The 18,835-nt window shown below is 49.7% G+C and overlaps 1 protein-coding gene across 2 annotated transcripts; it reads right to left on the bottom strand.

Annotated features, from left to right (window-relative positions):
- Positions 1-14,385: 14,385 nt before the first annotated feature.
- Positions 14,386-16,797, bottom strand: LOC102567125 (ribonuclease). Of its 2 annotated transcripts, none has more exons than XM_014597765.3 (2): positions 16,589-16,797; positions 14,386-16,083 (listed from the first exon to the last, which is right to left on the bottom strand). In XM_014597765.3, the coding sequence occupies exon 2, from the start codon at positions 16,075-16,077 to the stop codon at positions 15,652-15,654; it is 426 nt and encodes a 141-aa protein (XP_014453251.1). In that variant the 5' UTR covers positions 16,078-16,083; positions 16,589-16,797; the 3' UTR covers positions 14,386-15,651. The 2 variants fall into 2 exon arrangements, with proteins under 2 accessions (XP_014453251.1, XP_006262268.1); XM_006262206.4 differs by having other exon boundaries at positions 16,585-16,795.
- Positions 16,798-18,835: the final 2,038 nt, after the last annotated feature.

Below are 18,835 nucleotides of genomic sequence, written 5' to 3'. Positions count from 1 at the left end.
TCCCGCTGTCCAATCAGAGCGCGGCGGGGGAGGGAGCGGCCAATCGCGGCTCGGTATGCAAATGTTTGGAACGCTGCGGGCGCTACAAAGCTTCCGGCGGATGTTGCGACTGCTTGTGGGATGGTAACAATGTTGCTCGCTGCGTTCTGCACCACCGCAGGCACGTGGGGTCGGAGCTCGCCCGGGAAGCGCTTTAATGCTAGAGCTCCTCCGTGCGCTGCTCTGCTTAAGGCTCTCCTACACGTTGTGGAGAGGACACAGCTGGCGGGTTTTAGGCCGGTGGCACGTGCCAAGCCCCCATCCCACCATCAAAAATAATAATAACTATACAAAGTGCCAACCAGCAGCCCAGGCGGCGCTTGAAACCGTGGCACGGCTCTGGAGCGGGTTGCTATCTGGCTTGCATCGCGTTGCGTAGCGAGCCCTTAGTGCGGGGTTCACCTGTTGCTTCGTTCTGACCAAAAGCGCCACGGCCTTGCTAAGATGAGGGGGTAGAGGCAGTAGCTTTTGTTAGACCAGCTAAATAGTAGCAAAAAAACCTCCTAAAATAATCTTTCTTTGCAAGCTTAGCAACCCCCCCCCCCCCCCCCCCCCCCAAATTAAATCTTTCTTTGCAAGCTTTCGGACCCGAGCGCCCTTCCTCGGGCAAAGGAGAATTCAAGGATTGTAGAAGTTCTCCCAGGTGGAAATGAAACTGCATTTTGGGGAGTAAAAAGGTGGTAGGTTCCCCTGTGTATAATAGTCCTCGCTCAGAGGGATTATTAAAAGCAATCTGCCAGCCCCCGGCAGCACGGCTGTGATCGAGGCACTGAGGTGAACGTTGTCAGCATGGGGGAAGTTGCCCGGCCTCAGCCCTTGGTGCCCGCTAGCAGTGTTGGGATGGTGAGGTTTAGCACCGAATCTGCGGGAAGGTGCCCCCCCACCCTGGCCCTTGCAGCAGTCCCCTCTTGGGAGTCTTTGCATACACTCAGGGACACTTATCTTCCAGTGAACATGTTTATTGCTGGTGTTGCAGGGTAAAAATATCAGTCCAACATGGTCCCCATGTGAGGAGGGACACACCGGTATTTCTTTGTCAGGTCCTTCTCACACACCCTCATTGAAGTGCACTGGCCACCCAGCTTGGTCACAGACAATGCTGATGTATTTAAAGGCTGCATGGCTCTCATACTTGCACCCCCCTGTCACCAGGTTCTTCAGCTTGCAGGTAGTGACGGCCAGAGGCGTATGACTCTGGTGCGTGCCATGATAGATGGTACCCCCTTCCCTACACACTGCCAGGATCTGCTTTTGGGAAGCATGGATGAAGGTGTTGAGAGTCTTGCAAGGCTTGATCATGCCCCTTTGTTGCATCATGAACCCACAGTAATCCCTCCTGGCATCGGTCCGGGGGCTGTCATAATGCTGCTTCAGGAACATCTTGAAGCGTTGATCCTGGGAGCGGGTACACGGGACCAGACACAAGGTCGTCAGTAAAAGCAGGAACAGGCCGGTGGCTTTCCGAACCCCCATTGTCACCTGCAGCATGAACAAGAGGTGTCAGACCCAACATGAGCCTCCTCCGAACACAGGAGTGTCTGGGATCTCCCAGTGTGTGAATCGTGAGGGTTAGGGAAGTACAGGAGCCCTGAACATCCAGACAGGGACATGAGGTCCGGAAGGATGAGATTCCTCGAGCTTCCTCTTACGGACGACAAGCATTTGAAAATCTCAGGGCTTGTCCACACTGCAGTCACTGCTGGCCCTGCCCTTTGGGTACAATTTGGCAACACTGTGCACATTTACATTGCTTCTGAGAAAGGCTTAAAAAACCCTGACATGTTGCAGCAGCCGGAGGAGTAGGGGGAAGGAATTCCCTCCCCACCCCATGCAGCAACCGCCAAAGTCCAGAAGCCTGGGATATACCCATAGTACAATACAGGCATAGCTACTCCTGGATTATCCCTGACCAACCTCTTCTTGAACACCTCCAGCATGTCTCAGCCATAATAGATATGATGCTGCCATGGTGTAGACAAGCACAGAAATCCTGCCGCACATTCCCCGCTGGAGCCAGCAATAGGAGCCAGGAGTCCTCTGAAGGCCTCGTCTAAACCAGTGCGTCCCACTCCTGTCTCACAGCTAAGTTAGACCCCAGAAACCCTGACTTCTAAATTTTCCCTGCCCTAAGCCATTGCAGAGCTGGGGATAGGTGCCAGAACATGGTCACTGCTGCTGACAAGAAAAAAACCACAATATAAAAGGGGGAATAGAACACAATTTAAAAGTATTACAGCTTGTTGAATCTTATTTTGCAATCAAATCAGTGCTTTTCAGCAATAAGCAGTTCTTGCAAAGCAAAACAAAACATTCAAAGCATTATTTTTAATTTTTTGAACTATAAAATTTTTTTATTGCCATGGTTTATTCGAAGAAAGCTGAGGCATTTTAAACAGAATTAAAGAAAGTGTCCCTGAAATATAATTTGAAGTCTTCATCCAGCTCTAAAATTTGGCAATCTTCATCTCCTAAATTTTCCCATTATACACAATACTGAGGTGAAATCAAGGGGCATTTTGTGATGTATTGTCTTTAAGGGACTGCTAGATGAATCCAACATCAGACAGCTTAATATAGTGATTCTCAACGAGGGTGTAGCAAGATCCTTTTAAGGGAGTCACACAAAATTAATACCCTTAGGTGTGCCAACACTTGCCCTTGATTTACAAGATAAACCCAGAGATTTCAAATAGCAAGTTCATTCTGTGCTTGTCTGAATGTCTTTGATGCTATGGATTTCTGAGTTCTTTGCAACGAAAGAATTGCTCTATTATTTTTCCATAGCCAAAAAAAAAAAGTTAAAAAAAATGAAAAAGTAAATAGCAAGCATTTTTCTGGCTCTAATTGAAGATGTCTTGACTCTAATGGAGAGTGCCTTAAGTCTAGAAATGTTGAGAACTGCTGGGTTACCAGAACATAGCAGCGTACACATCAGATGGCATCTGTTTTCTCTCTCCTCCAGTGTCCATCTGTCCTGTGCATGTACCTGTGCATGTGTCTGATGTGTGCGAGTCACTGTTTCTCTGTGTTTTGTCTATCTGTCTTTCTGGGTGTTGTGTGTCTCTGGCTCAGCTGGTGCCTGGCCCCGGGTCCCATCTCCTCCCAGACCTGGGGGAGCTTGGGCACTCTGCCACCTACCACTTAATCCTTTCATACTTAAGTATCTCTGTACTCTCCCTCTCCTCTTAGCTGCAGGAATCTCATCGCAGCATACACAGTCCAGCTCATAACCCAGGCATTAACATGCTCTCTAACTTACCTGGTAGATTCACACCTGTTAAAACACTGGGTCCACGTGTCCACAAACTCCAGCTTCTTATGGCATGCGCCTCTATTTATACAGAACCAGACTCCAGGAAGGACAACTTCTACCTGGTTTCACATTACATGGTAGTGAGAATAGCTCAAACATGCTGTGTGGGAAATGAAGTTGCAGAACAATAAAGGGAAACATAGGGCATTGAGCAGCAATCCTGGCAGGCTTTTCCCTGACCTCAATGATTCAGTGAAATTTAAATCAATGGCAAGAATCATCTGTCATTAGCCCCGCAAATGCCTGCCTTGGTACCACTAATGTAATATGCACTGGTTGAAAACAGCTCTATGAACTGAGCATCTCTATGAGATACGCATCAACGGGGAAGTTGCATCGGCTGTACTTCATTCCAAGTTCACTTACAGCCTATGATCTACTCACTTGATAGGCCTCAGTTTCTCCCACTCTACTATAAGGATAATCTTCCTTTTCTCCCTGCATATCTATTTTGGCTGGTGTTTCTAATGAATACTTAGTGTTCTTAAACTGCTTTGAAGGCCCTAATCATAATATGCCAGCTCTTGGGAACAGAGGTTCTTTCTCATTATTTGGATGTGTAGTGCTTGCGGGTGGGAATCTCAGGCACTGGTTAATGTTCAGCACAGATGTTCCCACAGTTAGTGGCTAGAGGTAAGAGGAGAAGCTAGCAGCCTGTTTGCCTTTAGTAAATGTTACCTGAAGTTGGACCCCAACAGGCAAAAACTCAGCGGATGTAAGCAGTAGTGTTCTACTCTTGATCCTTGCAGGGGTAATTTTGCACTGGATTGTGACAAGTTACCCCCCTTTAGAGGTTTGCCTCGTCTCTCCATTACTATAGTGTAAAGAGTTAACCGTGTTAATCTGAAGTCAGGTAGAAGGCAGGGTAGATTTGCACCTTATGAAGTGCAACATTGAGTTTTGTTTAGTCTGTAAAGTGCAAAGCTACTGTCTACTACTATCTTGTGCCAGTGCAATGCCAATGACACCAGTGTAAATAGATTTCTAGGTTCATAGGTTCCTAGGGTCGGAAGGGACCTGGTAGATAATTGGGTCCGACCCCATTACATATATTACAACTGTCCATATGCTCAGTTTGAACGTTCAGATCAGGGATGCTCAACCGCGGACCCTGTGGAGCCATGGTATCCAGTTCCCATGGGTTGGGAAATTGGGCAATGATGCAGCAGTAGCTATGAATACTGCCACCCCTCCCCTGCTGCCAAACCCCATGAGGCCAGGCATGCCCCTCCTTCACATCACCCCAAGCCATGCTCCCTCCCTGACATGTGGCCAGGTCAGGGCCAGGCCATACCCTTAGCCCCAACCCAGCTGTGCAGGGGGAAAGCTACCCCTCCACCCTCTCTACCCACCTGTGGCTGAATTGCACCCCTCCCATGCCCTCCCTGCATGCTGGATCAGGCCCATTGTCTGGATCCAGTCCGCAGACATAACAGGCACCACTCATCCAGTCTACAGTGCAAAAAGGTTGGGCTAATGGATTTGAAATGATAGCAAGGTAGAATATTCCCCATGAAGCTGCAGTCCTGTGATGTTGGGAAACCTCAAGCGCTATCTGCATTACCCATGTAATCATAGGGCCCCATAAAACTTTAAGCTTTGTGCTCTGGGCATGTTCTCTTAGTATATATTTGGGTATCACACCAAGGGTCTGTAATTCCTCTACTATCTGAGCGCCTCCCCCAAGACACTGGGAACAGATACTGAATGTATTCTTGTAACATTCTTTTGGGCACCTGACGTGTATTGTTTTCAGACTGAAAACTAAGTCACAAGATATCATTTAGAGGATGGAGCATCAGGACATTTTTCCTAGATTTTGGTCCCTGGCAGTTGGTCACTTGAGGTTGGGTGTGGGGTTGCACGTGGGTTATCGCCTGAAGGTGGATGGTGAGCAGTGGTGGGGAGATGGGGCTTGGGATTGTACCGAGGGCTGGATGTGGGCTATTGGACCAAAAAGTTAGAGAACCGTTTATCTAGAAGACCTCATATATCTTGTCTTGAGGTCTATCTAATGTGAAGAGATCAGGGTGGAGCATGTCTGGCTTTCTTAGTGGGTTTTGGAGTGCTGTCTGCCTTTCTAATGAACTGCACACAAGTACTGGTGGGTGCTGGAGGCAGAATACCGTACTCCATGAGTCAGTGGGCTGATCCGGGTTGGCATTGCTTCTGCGGGACAGCTGATATGCAGATACTGCCAGTGGAAAATTTAGTAGGGTCTCTTCGTGCAGCAGGAGTGAGCCTTTCAGCTGTTAGAGCCCTTCCTGCTGCCTACAGAGGTGGAGGGGTCCATTGTCCTTCTCTATGCTCTGGAACAGAAGAAATGTCATGGAGACCTTGGTGCAAAGGAGTTTGATTCCCGTCAGCAAAATGCATCTGCCCCTTTCATTTCACCCCAGCCAGCGCACAAGTTACCAGGCTCAGAAACTGTAAGGTGAGGTTCTCTGGATCGGACAAAGAGGAGCATTGGAGTAGATGACACAATCGCCAAAATCCACGTATAAAGGATAACAGTGTTCAAGTCGACACACGCAGGACGGTGGGGAAAAGTGAGACTTGCATCCTGAAGCCCCTGTGCCAGATCACCCTTCTTACCATGGGGCTAAATCAGAGCCACTTCCTGCTAAAGGAAAGGCTTTATATCCTGTTTCTCAGTCCCCAAGCCAGTTACTCCCCCTGCTCTGGGGTTGGAACTGATACCACCATGCGGGAAAGGCCCTAGGTCCCAGTGCTCACCCTTCTGGCCCTCTGGCCAGCCAGTATTCCCTAAGAAGAAGACCCAGGACTGGTTTCCCTAGAGGGCAAAGGCCCAGTATCCTGTTCTCTGCTCCACCCTGGGCCTTTGAGTATCCCCAGTTTGGGACCCTAGCTTAGAGCTTTTTAATGCACTGGGGCTTCAGGTGGTTGAGACTGGCTGGGAATCTGTCTCTAGGCATCTCATCTATGCTTCAGGGGGCTGCTAGGACAAAGTGAAGAAAAAATGATGAATCATAATATATTGAACCCTTCCCCATACCCACCCCCACATACCTACAGGCTTGTAGCAAGGGTGAGAAAACCGAGCTAGGCAAAAGAACAGTGACCCTTCCCATGCCCTGCATCTCCATTGCTGGATGGCACCTGCTAGGGAGGCCTGCCAGCATTGTACTGCCTGTCAGCTGGCCAGATCCTTCTCCCTCTTGAGCGGCCAAGATAGTGCCTGGACTGACCTTAAACCATACATAACAGAGCCCAGTGTTATGACACTTATTATTTACCAAAAACCAGAGAAATCAGGTTGGAAACATGTCACTGTCTGTGCAGCTTGGGGTTAAGACCTTTGTTTGGCCTATGCAACCAGATGTTATAAACTCAAATCACCCTGGGGGCAGGTGGGGTCTTAGTCATTTCTGATCCAAATGAGCACTCATCCCTAAAGGGAGTGAGTTGTGTAATGCTGAAGGTTAATGATTTAACCTATTAATAGTTTCACTTGGAGGATGCAATGACACAATCTCTACCAGGAGGTGGGACCAAAGCTCCATCTGCAGTGCAAAGGCTGACTACCTATATATAGTTGACAGCCACACAGGCACCAAAAGTGTGAGGGTTGCTTATAGCTGGAATTATAGTGTGTACATGGGGAGTGCTTCCTGCTTAGGACCTCAGGGTTCAAAAGCTCCCTTAAAATGATGTATTTTATAGCCTTTTCCAAGGCATCCAAGATACCAACTCCCCACCCCTCAGCAAAAAAACCAACAACAAACCCCCGCCCCCCCAACCCCCAAAAAACAGATCAAAACCAAACAAGTTCTGAATGTTTGGTCTGTTTTTTTGGGTAATGAACAGGCAACCATGATCCCTCTGTGATACCTCAGTGATGTTCAGCTTGCCTTCCCTCTGACCCCCACTTCCTCTTCTCGCCCCATCCTGCATGGATCTAGGGCTGATATTTCAGAGTCAACCATGTTAGTCAGAAGTCAGGTAGAAGGCATGATAGATTTGCACCTTACGGACTAACCAAAGTAGGTAGATGTATCCCGGTACTCAACACGTGGCCTTTTGCAGAGCTTGAACATGGCACACTGCATTGTCTAAATGAGAAGTCCAGCCTCTGAAAGGCTCAGGAATGGACGTAGTGCTTTTGTGCATCTCACAGAGTAAGATTTTTTGGCTTCAGCCTCCCTGCACACGTGGTTTCAAATCCCACTACTACAATTTTGATATGGGAGGGATAGAAGTCACATGTACTCCTGTTTCAACCCTAAATATCCATCTCCTCTGACATCTGAACCTTTCCTCAGTGGACTCATTGCTCAAGTCACATGAGAAGCCCAAATGCTTTCTGAGCTGTAAAGTGTCTCACTGTTAGCACCTTCCTCATTGACAGCCCCCTACTTCTTCCCCACAGGTTTTGGGCTCCAATATTGCTCCTCCCCTCTCTACTCTCTTTCTGTCTTTTTGTGGCAGTGAGGTGCATGATGGGCTTCAGGAGATAGCTGTGATGGTGCCAACATGTGTAGAGGTCTACATAGAGGTAAGAAGGTGAGCTGGAGATTATATGAGAGCAGGCAGAATTGCAGAAGACAGGACTAGCTGGAAGGGAGAAAATTGGGAGAGCATATAGGTAGAGTATGAGAGATACCACAAGATGAGTGTCTGGACACAATTGACAGAGCCAATGTATGAAGGTTGGTGAACCTAGATTCCCAGGTCCCACCTTCTCTGGGCTCCTCAAATGTCTTCATCACCTTGTGGTCCAAGAGAAAAAGTCCAAGGAGGTTCTGATGGGAACAATATTTGAAACAAGTGAGGAGATCTGAAGTTTCATTGCTTGAGCGTCAGTGCGATGGTCTTATAAGCCTGATATCCTAAATTCAAGCCTCCTTGAGGCCCTGTGTCCTCCACAGAACTTTTACTCGGAAAAAATTGTGAGAGCCTCTGAGTGTCACAGGTGCTGGAAAGAGGACCTCAGATCCATAGGGACCCTGCATGAATCATAGAAAATGAGGGTTGACAGAGACCTCAGGAGGTCATTTAGTCCAACCCCCTGCTCAAGGTAGGACCATTCCCAACTAGATCATCCCAGCCAAAGCTTTGTCTAGCCAGGTTTTGAAAACCTCCAAAGATGAAGTTTCCACCACCTCTCTGGGTAACCTGTTCCAGTGTTTTACTCCTCTCCTAGTAAGAAAATATTTCCTAATATCTAACCTCTACTTTCCTTGCTGCAACTTGAGACCATTGCTCCTTCTTCTGTCATCTGCCACCATTGAGAACAGTCCAGCTCCAACCTCTTTTAAGCCACCACCATTCAGGCAACTGAAGGCTGGTATTGAATCCCCTCTCAGTCTTCACTTCTCCAGATTAAGCCCAGTTCCCTCAGAAGTCATGTCCTCCAGCCCCCTAACCATTTTCATAGCCCTCTGCTTCAGTCTCTCCAATTTGTTCACATCCTTTGTGTAGCAGGGTGCCCAGAACTGGACACAATACTCCAGATGTGGCCTCGTCAGTGCTGAACAGAGGGAAATAATCACTTCCCTCCATCTGCTGGCAACACTCCTACTAATGCAACCCAGTATGGCTCATATCCAGCTTATTGTCCACTGTAACCCTAAGGTCCTTTTCTGCAGAGTAGCTGCTTAGCCATTCAGCCCCCAGCCTGTACAAGTGCATGGGATTGTTCTGTCCTAAGTGCAGGACTTTGCACTTGTCCTTATTAAACCCCATGCTCTTTTGGTCCAACGCTCCAATTTGTCTTGGGTCCTTCTGACTCCTAGCCCTACCCTCCAGTGTATCTACTACTCCCCCCAGCTTGATGTCATCTGCAGACTTGCTGAGGGTGCACTGTATGCCGTCTTCCATGTTGTTGATGAAGACATTGAACAAAACCAGCCCCAGGACCCAACCCTGGGGCACTCTACTTGAGACCGGCTGCCAACTAGACATCAAGCCATTGACTAATACCCTCTGAGCCCCATGATCCAGCCAGTTTTCTATCCAATTTATAGCCCATTCATCCAACCCCAGCTTCTACTTGTCCAGCCCCGCAGGGAGCCATGTGAACAGAGCGCACAAACAGATGCGGTTTTGGGCCTGGCATGCGAGTTTGAGCTGGAGGGCACGCAGCTCTAGGCAGTGATCCTGAAGGGAAGGGTAGCCCAGACTACTGCATGGACCATGATGGGAGGGACACATCGCACCCCGAGCTTCCCCCTTGCATCTGGACCCCCCCCCCCGCCCTGGTACCACTGGGGTCTTCACCCAAATGGAGCCCATGGTTCCTGCCACTACCCAGACAGAGCCTGTGGTTCCTGCCCACACCTAGGCAGTACCCATGGCCCCAGCCTCCACTCAGACAGACCCCTTGGCTTCCTGTGGAGGCTGCCTGCCACAGAAGCAGCCAGCTGGGTCTAAGAGCACTGACATCACCCCATGTGGGGTGTGCCCACTGGTGGAGGCCCCGGAGCGCCAGATTAGGGAGCTCCAGGCAATGGTGCAGCGGCTGCACAGCATTAGAGATGGAGAGCAGGAACTGGATGCCTACTTCCAGGCTCTCCACCACATGGCTGATGGCTCCATGGTGGATGTGAACAACTGCCATGAAGTCCAGCTAGGGGTTACCTGGACAAAGGTAGTCACCAGCCCTAGGCGGCACTGCACCAGGGTGACCACTCCCCTGCAGCTGCACAGCCGTTTCGAACCCCTCACCTCAGCAGAGCCAGCTGAGCTGCCAGTGTACATGGAGAGCCACCAGTAACTACGCCCAAAAGACAATGCAGAGTAATCGTGGTGGGCCCCTGAGGGGGACGGAGGGAGCGATCTGGCTCCCCGACCCCTTAGCCCGTGATGTCTGCTGCCTCCCAGGGACCCGTGTCTTGGATGTAACTGAGAGGATCATCTCCAAACTCATCTGGCCTTCTGACCATCACCCCATGCTACTCATCCATGCGGGCATGAATGACACAGCTCAGATCAATCCTGGCCAGGTCATGAGTGACTACAAGGCTCTGAGGCCTGGGCTGAAGGGGCTGGGAGCACAGATAGTTTTTTCCTCGATTCTCCCGGTCACGGGCCTCGGAGGGAGAGGTCGACAGAAGGCTCCAGCAATGGTGCCATTGCGAGGGGTTTGACTTCTTTGACCACGGTCCGCACTTTAAGAAGACAGGCAGTGGCTTGTTGGGGAGGGATGGCCTCCACCTCACCCTGAAAGGGAAGAAGGTCTTCTTGGCCAGGATGGCTTACCTCCTTGACAGGGCTTTAAACAATAATCGCTGCGGGACGGGTGATCAATTAACAGTTCTAGCCCAGGTCACAACAGCCACAGCAGTACCAGACCAGGTAGCCTAAGGGAACCCACTCTGAACACATTTCCTTCTATTCAGCACTGGTGAGGCCACATCTGGAGTATTGTGTCCAGGTTTGGGCACCCTACAGCCCAAGGAAAGGTCATGTCCCAGCACACAGGGACTGTACACAAATGCCAGGAGCTTGGGGAACAAGCAAGAGGAACTGGCCCTACTCCTGAATGACAACGATTATGATCTCGTAGGGATAATGGAGACCTGGCGGGACTCCACTCACGACTGGTCTGTAGGTATAGAAGGCTATACCTTGGACAAGAGAGACCATGTTGGGAAGAGGGGTTTGGGTGTAACTCTTTATGTGAAGGAGCAATACACTTCCCTTCAACCCAAGTTTAGCAACCATGGAGGGCATCTTGAGACCCTCTGGGTTAAAACATGGAGGGAGCATGGGGAAGGGAACATAACTGTAGGAGTCTATTACAGACCTCCCAAACAAGAGGAAGAGCTGGACTGAGAATTCAGTAGGGTACCGGTTGAGGCTGCATGCTCCCGATGTCTGGTTGTAACGGGGGACTTCAACCTCCCTGACTTCTCATGGGAGGAGCACACGGTCAAATCTGACCCGTCACGTAGCTTCCTTGCTTGCATTGATGACCTCTACCTAATGCAAGAGGTCCACAGGTTGACTAGGCGAAAGGCACTGCTGGATCTGGTTCTGGCCAAAGGGGATGATCTGGTGAGCAATCTGAGGGTCGAGGGGAAGCTTGGTGACAGTGACCATGAACTGATCACTTTCTCTGTCTAACGCAGGGCGGGCAAGTGTCTCAGTAAGATAGAAACCCTCAACTTTGGGAAGGCCAACTTTCAGAAACTCAGGAGACTGGTCAACCAGGCACTCAGAGACCATGGCCCCTTAGAAAGGGGAGCCCATGAGGAATGGTTATTCCTTAAGAACATAATCCTTGAAGCACAAGGAAAGTCCATCCCATCCTGAAGGAAGTGCAGTCAGCGGGTTGGGGTGCCTCCTTAGCTCAGTAGGGAACTTTTGGGCCTACTGAAGCTAAAAAGAGTAGCCTATGCCAGATGCAAAATGGGTGCCATCACCCAGGAGCACTACACAGCACTAGCACACACCTATCCACCCTTGTCCTGATACCTCTGTCCCCTGCCAGAGAGCTCCCCAACCCTCTTATGCACAGCCACCTGGACAGGGCTAGCTGGGACTGGAAGGCCAGCGAAGAGCTGACTGGGTAGGCTCAATGCCCAGGTTGCTTGCAAGTGTGGAAGAAAAAGGAAGGGACACATTGGGTATTCAATTATCCTCCCCTTCACTGATTGGTCCCATTGTCTTGGTCCAGAAGGCAGAACCACCTGGAAAGTCTCCCGGGTCTGCGTGTGCACAGGTGCATGGTCACAATGGAGCCCTGGCAGCTGTGATCAGGCTGTGACCTGTCCTGGACACCTGGGTTCTCCCTGTCCAGCCCAACAACTCCAGCAGGGCTTAGAGCCAACCCAGTCCTTCCCGCATACAGGGATGATGACCAGAAGGTCTGATGAAGTGCACCAAGCTGGGCTAGTTTGTGTAGCTGGACGAGCCTGTGACAGGGCTCCATGCACATGTGTGACATGGCACTGTGGACCTTCTAGACATTAAGGCCAGCAGAGCCCACTTTGGTTATACAGGAGGTCAGACTAGATGACCAAAGCCTGAGGCGTGCCCTGTACGATTGCTGTGCCAGAGCAGATCTAGGAGAATGTCTAACTTTGCTAACACATTTTAAATTCATGGAGAATCCATGGAGTGAAGCACTGAGCCAGTTCAGTGCTTATAGATACCCAGTCTGAAATCATCTAGCATCTACCTCCAGCCACGGGATCCTGCTCTACCTTTGTCTGCTGCACAGCAGAGCCCTGTGTCAGAGCCTGGGCCCCTGTGGGTATTTGCAGACTGGCAGCAGGACACCACTCAGCCTCCTGTTGCTCCAGCTGAATGGACTGAGCTCCTGGGATCTTGTCTTCTCAGGCCTATTATCATTGTAGGCCTCTTCTCTGACCCCTCTCCACCATTTCAGTGGCCTCTGCAGGGTATGGACAGCAGACCTGCCCCAGTCATCCAGGTGGGCTCACCCCAGTTCCCCACTTCCAAACACACTGGTGACAGACCCTCCCGGCTCCCCCGCTGGGTCATCCTGTTTCTACATCCAGGGGTATCACTTCCACTTCTGGCCACTTTTGGGTGCTTGTGTCCAGCTGATTCTCTCCCAGAGCCACTTTCACTGCCCTTCAAATCTGGCTTCTCTGAGGCACCCCGCTTAGCTCTGGCTACTAGCTTTTGCCTTTCCCGGGACAGGGAGTGTGAGAGAGACAATGCGCTGCTTATAAGTAGAAAAAATGATTTTTGACACAGTTCCAATGGAAGGAAACATTCCCAGGGTTTGGGGTTTTTTTTTTCCATTTCAGCACAGAGCAAACACAAATCCCCAAACCACAAACATAGCCATGAGGGAGAATTATCCTTCTCCAGCCAGCCCCTGTGTTTGGATCTTGCATGCTAAACCAAAACAGATTTGCTGGCGCAGAAACAGCATTCCTGACGATGTTTGTAAACTGGCTTAGTCATCTGCGGTTCACTAGGGGCGCTTGCACACATTGTGCGTCGTTTACTTACACGTTACAAAACGGCACGAAACATCGCCGTTTTCCTAGTTTCGTCGCGCGTGCAAATACACGTTGACTTTTTCTAGCGTGGTAGGTTTTGATTTGCCATGGCGAGTTAGACCACCTCCGGCATGTTTTAGTTCTTCCCGGGGCCAGTTGTTCCAACAAGTTCAGTCTGATTGTGATCAGTCTGTTATGTGTATTCTCGCACTAGGACTCATTTTCGGGGATTACAGGTTGTGTCTTGTCTTGCCCAGAGAAGAGATTTCCCTTCACAGGTAGACTGTCCTTTAAGACAGAATCAACTGAAAGATCTCCATGGGCAGACTACCAAAGGCAATAGCGGTCATTGCTAACGGCTTATATTCTCTTTCTTCCAAACTGGGAAGAAGATCATCGTGTCTGTATGAGATATTGGACTGGCTAATTAGGACTGCTCACTGACAGAGGCAATTATCCCACTCTGTGCTAACTCAGTAGGTTTACCGTGTAGATCTGGCTACATTCATCCCCCCACTACCTCCAGCTCCCCTGCCTTCATCTTTGCTGCACCCTTAGCTGATGGGTACAGTAAGTTTACTATAGATATGGACTAAGTGGCCTCAGAGTCAGAGGTCCCTCTGCTCGGGGTTTCCTGGCTCAATTTATCCATTGATTCTTATACAGAAAATATTGACTGGGCTGGGTCAAGCCCAGATAATATTCTTCTATGTGAAATCCAAGTTTGGGGCTGGACTAGATGACCTTGTGAGATCCCTTCTGGCCATACTTTCCTTTGATCCTATGATCCTATGAGACTGGACGGTCACCTCGCTGGGGTCAGCTGACCCCAGTTGTCTGTCCTGCCTAGACCCGATGATCTTGCGAGGTCCCTTCCAGCCCCTTACCATCTGAATCTATGAATCTTTATCTTTCTCCTCAGCTGCCTGGCAAAGCCTCTCGCTTTGCAAGCAAAGGAGTTTAAATTCAAACGGGACTGGGATGCGATGTATTTTCCTACAGGATTTTTAACTCTTGGCAGCTTGTTCGCATTTTTCTTGGGAGACAGAGAGAACACTGCAGCAAGATACCCATGAATGATCTCAAACACCCTTTCAATGAAAGCATTTTATTGCAGAAAGCAGTGAAAGACCTTAAAACAATTGGACATATTCCAGCTTAGTGTGGTTTATCACAGCCCCCCACCACTCAAAACCACCCCAGCTAATGTGAGCAGCCATTTATTTCAAGCAAACAGCGCTAGTGACAGTCCACCATCTTAGATTTGGATGATGAGAGCATCGTTTCTGCTGCGTTAAAAGTACTGACTTGTCCACTGTACCGCTGACGACCACAACATTTGAAGTCCCCGTTGGTTTCGCGCATAATACCAGCCATAATATTACTGCCCACCTCATCTCACAGGCGTATCGCCTAGCAAGCCCACTATGAGCAATAGGGACCGTACTTGTATTGTGGGATTGCCTCGGGCCCCCGGTTGTGGACCAGACCCCCTTTGTAGTGGGCATTGTAAAAAACACAGGAAGAAAAAAGGTGCTCTGCCCCAATGAGCTTACGTGACTTGCAGTAGGATGGCATTTGTAATCTTCAGCTGAGACTGAGATTGATGCCATGTTAGGGACTGTATGGCAAGAGGCAGATGGTCCATGCCCCAAGGCTTATGACACAGACCAGATCCAGAAATCCTGGATGGGGAAACTGAAGCACAGAGACTTTATATTTTTGCCTAAAGTCATACAACACCATGGCAGAAGAGCCAGGAGTAGGACACGTACCCTGTCTCCTATTCCTGATTTTGTCACAATAGCTGCAGCAGATGAGGATGAAGAAGAGCAGCTGTACTGTACAACAAACAGGAAAGGGACAGGTGATGGTAATGGTGGGGAAGGGGCAGCTAGACTGCATAAGGGACACAAGGATTCAGCAGCAGGGAGCAGGTGTAGCTCATTGTATAATGGACACGAGAGGGCAGCAGAGGAGCAAAGAAGGGGTGGCTATACTATGTAGTGGGGCAAGGGTCCAGCACATGGTACAAGGTTGCTGAATTGAACAGCTATACAATACTGCACATGAAACTTGGCTGAATTTGCAAGCATAACCTGAGGCACCAAGTTCCAAAAGAGCATGATTTTTGCAGATCTGCTGAGCAACATTGACACCCCCAGGCCTTCACCTGAGGTTTGCTTTGGCACTGGAGGGTAGATTTGAGTCTGGACAGCTGCAGAGGTCTTTCCACAACAGGAGATTTCAGCTGGGATTTTGAAAGTGGTCGAAGGGATCTAATCACTTGAATCCTTATTAAGCTCCCTGGGACTCTAGTTCCCAGCTTCACTGACCTCTACCCTGTCCCTCTTCCCCTTATGCCTGGCCTTTGTAGTGGACAGGCATCCCATTTACACAAGCCACTCGGATCCTTTGGGTGCTAAGCTTAGGTCTGTAGTTACAGGGGGGCCGTTGTGAGCCCCCAACCACCCGGCAGGCGGTAAGTGCAAAGGCCACGTTGCTGTTGTAATAATTCTCGTCATGATGGGTCCCCCCCGAGGTGCAGACGCTATCCACCTGGGCAGGCTCAGCGTGGATGAAGGTGTTGGAAGGCTTGCAGATGCCGACCGTCAGGTTCCTCTGCTGCATCAGGAGGTTGCAGTAGCGCCGGGCATCAGGGATGCTGGTCTTGGGGAAGTCCACATGCTGCCGTCGAAACTTCTCGTGGCGTGTCTCTCTCCTGGCCAGGGCAAAGCAGGCCAGCAGGAAAACCAGCAGCACGCCAGGTGCTTTCAGAACCATCTTGCCCTGAAGGGTGAGAAAGAAGAGAGGTAGGCACCTGATCCCTCTCTGGACCCAATGCACAAGCCATAGCCCTCCTAGGCTGGGACGTGGGTGACAGCAGTGGAGCTGAGAGTTGGATTCCTGAGTTGTGGAGGACTTCTCTCTTTCTCATCCTACTTTCTCATGTGTAAATGGAGTAATACCAATTGCATTGCATGAGGAGCTGGCCCCCTTTATTGCATTGGGGCCACCTCCGTTGATTTGCTTTGGCTAGGCATCTGGCCCAGTAACCCGAGTGGAGTGATGGCTGATTTACATCCAGGAAGGATATGGCCTCCCTAGTTTGTAAATGCACTGAATCTCCAGATACAGAAAAAGAAGAATGAAAATGAGCCAGGATGGCTGGCCCACATTTGCAAGCTCTTTGAGCTACTTGTTCTAGCACAAGCTGGTTATAGGGCTGCGCACTCCTTATCCTTCCCACCTAAGTACCCACACCATCCCACACCGCAATACCCTACTTACCTACGTGGGTATGCCTTGGTTTTCCTTGGAGGGTAGAATATAGCCGCTGCCTGCAGAGCTGAGATTCCCTCTGAGGGTTTTTTTCCCTTCCGAGTGGCTGTTATATGCACAACTCAGCCACAGACCAGGATCGGGGAGGGGTGGCTCATCTCAGAGGCATCCTACTAGTGGCTAGCGCTGCAGTCTGTGTCCCTGGGAAGCTCTGAGGCCCCAGCACAGAGGAGGGGAAGGGAATGAGAGGGAAGCTTGATCCTAAACAAACAGTGTTGGAAGCAAAGATCAAACTCTCCTTGGAGATAGGCCAGACCCTGACATTAACTCTCCACAAGCCTTTGGCCCTTTGGTGGGGTCCAAGCAGCAGCAGTCAAAGCAGGATGCTGCATGCACTTAGCAACAAGACAGGATTAGGTTTTTCCCAAGGTTGGGCTTTTTGCAGGACATCTGGGTTCGTTTATCATGTAGCAGGGATTTGGGACCCTGGGGCTCATTTTTTCCACCTAGGAGCGGAAACTGCACGTTCAATCCCCATGACAGCTTTTGGGAGGGAGGGGGGGAAAAAGCAGAATGTCTCTGTGGCTCATTTTTTCCCCCCTTTTGCCAGCTCGTATGGTTACGAAAGTTTCAGTCCTTTGAAACATGCAGTGCCCTAGCTTCGCATAGGGGCGCTGGAGCCTGCCCTGACTGCAAGGGGATAGCAAGACCCGCTTCCTGCACCACAGCTCCCCCCTCGCAGTGGGGCTAGCATGGACTGAGAAGGGGCAATCCCCCCTGTTGAGCCACATGTAAGGCTGTGTATATTAGCACTGCGTTGGGGCACTGCAGCCAGCACTGAGAGCAAGGGGACAAGTGTAGCTACCCAGTTTCCTGCAGTATATCACCCTTTAGCTCCTCATTCCAGTGGGCCATTGGGTCAGCCTTGCTGTACTAGGAAACCCCCCTACAGTCCTTCCCACCACCCTGGCCACTGTGTAGCTTGACCCTTCCTGAACCAAAGGTACCGTGAGAACAGATGGAGCAGCTCTCGCACCATGGGGAAATTGTTCCTAGTGAAAACTCCTCGGAAACTTTTCTACAGCCAATGTTATCTCATTAATCAGCCAAGTCGGGATTAAAGGGCCCTGAGAAAATTAACATACATAATCCTGAACAGCCCAGCTTTGGGAGGTGGTTTCGTAAGAGGATTTTGGGAAATAGTGCGGACATCCCTCCAAACAGCAGTCCAGACAACACGCACCACAATAAAGCAGAGCTGATCCCTAAAGGAGGACATGGGGTCAGAGGCGTTCATTGAAGAGCTTGCAGTTTCAGCCAAGAGGTGGGGAGAAGGAAGGCTTTGCTGCTGTTGTTGTTACCCATTTCCCATCCCCCCTTCCCCCTCCCAAAAAAAACCCCAAACCAAAAGATCCTTTAGGGTTTTTTTGTGTTCTGGTTTGAATGACAACAGGAGTAAAAAAAAACAAACTCCAACATTTGTGGATAGTAATCAATTGTTTCTGGTTGATCCAAAACTTTCATCATAATGAAACCAAAATATATCATTTTAACTTTCAAGCTTTTTGATATTTTTTTCCCCAATAAATTAACTGAAATTTCAAAGCAAAACTGATCTTTCAAAATCAACTACTGAAGTGTTTAGTTAAAACAAAACAAATCTGTCAACTGGCTCTTTTTGATTTACCAGACTTAATTTTTTCCCCCAAAAAAACATTGGCATTGCTGACATATTTCCTGGGAGGGAGGAAGGGTTGAGGGAGGGGAGACTTGTAAGGCAGTGTTACTCGGTTGCAAAGATGTCACTGAGGACAGTGCTTTGGATGACTTTTTGGGATCGCCATGTGGACATGAGAGATCCTGGGTCCCGGTGATCTCCAGTTTGCAAAGCGAACAAGTTCTGTCCGCTGTGTTTGGCAAATGGACAGAGGCCAAAGGTCCCCCTGAGAGCAAATGGAGAGTCTAAAGCCAATGCACAGCAAGCCAAAAGGGAGAGCTGAGCTCAGTCTGGTTTTTTATGTGGCTGTTTTTAGAAGGATTATGCGTTTCCCTGAGTCAGCCAAGGCAGAGAGAGGACTGGCTGAGGGTGGGGAGTCCGGACACGGAGCAAGAGAGCACTTTTCAGTTTTGATATGAAGAGTCCTTACAATGCATTGCAGATTTCAAAGTGGTCACATCCCTGTCTGAGATGGGGATGGAGTAAAGTGGTGCGACTGCTTGGTAAACAGAGGTGCAACGGGTCAGGGCTGCACCTAAGACA

This window comes from Alligator mississippiensis, chromosome 7 (assembly GCF_030867095.1).
Source record: "Alligator mississippiensis isolate rAllMis1 chromosome 7, rAllMis1, whole genome shotgun sequence".
In the NCBI taxonomy this organism is placed as follows: domain Eukaryota; kingdom Metazoa; phylum Chordata; order Crocodylia; family Alligatoridae; genus Alligator; species Alligator mississippiensis.
Note: the sequence above shows the minus strand (reverse complement) of the source record. Positions and strands in the feature narration are given on the sequence as shown.

What these genes read in the sequence shown, in the direction of transcription:
- LOC102567125 (XM_014597765.3), bottom strand. Translation starts at nt 16,077, where the DNA reads ATGGTTCTGAAAGCACCTGGCGTGCTGCTGGTTTTCCTGCTGGCCTGC.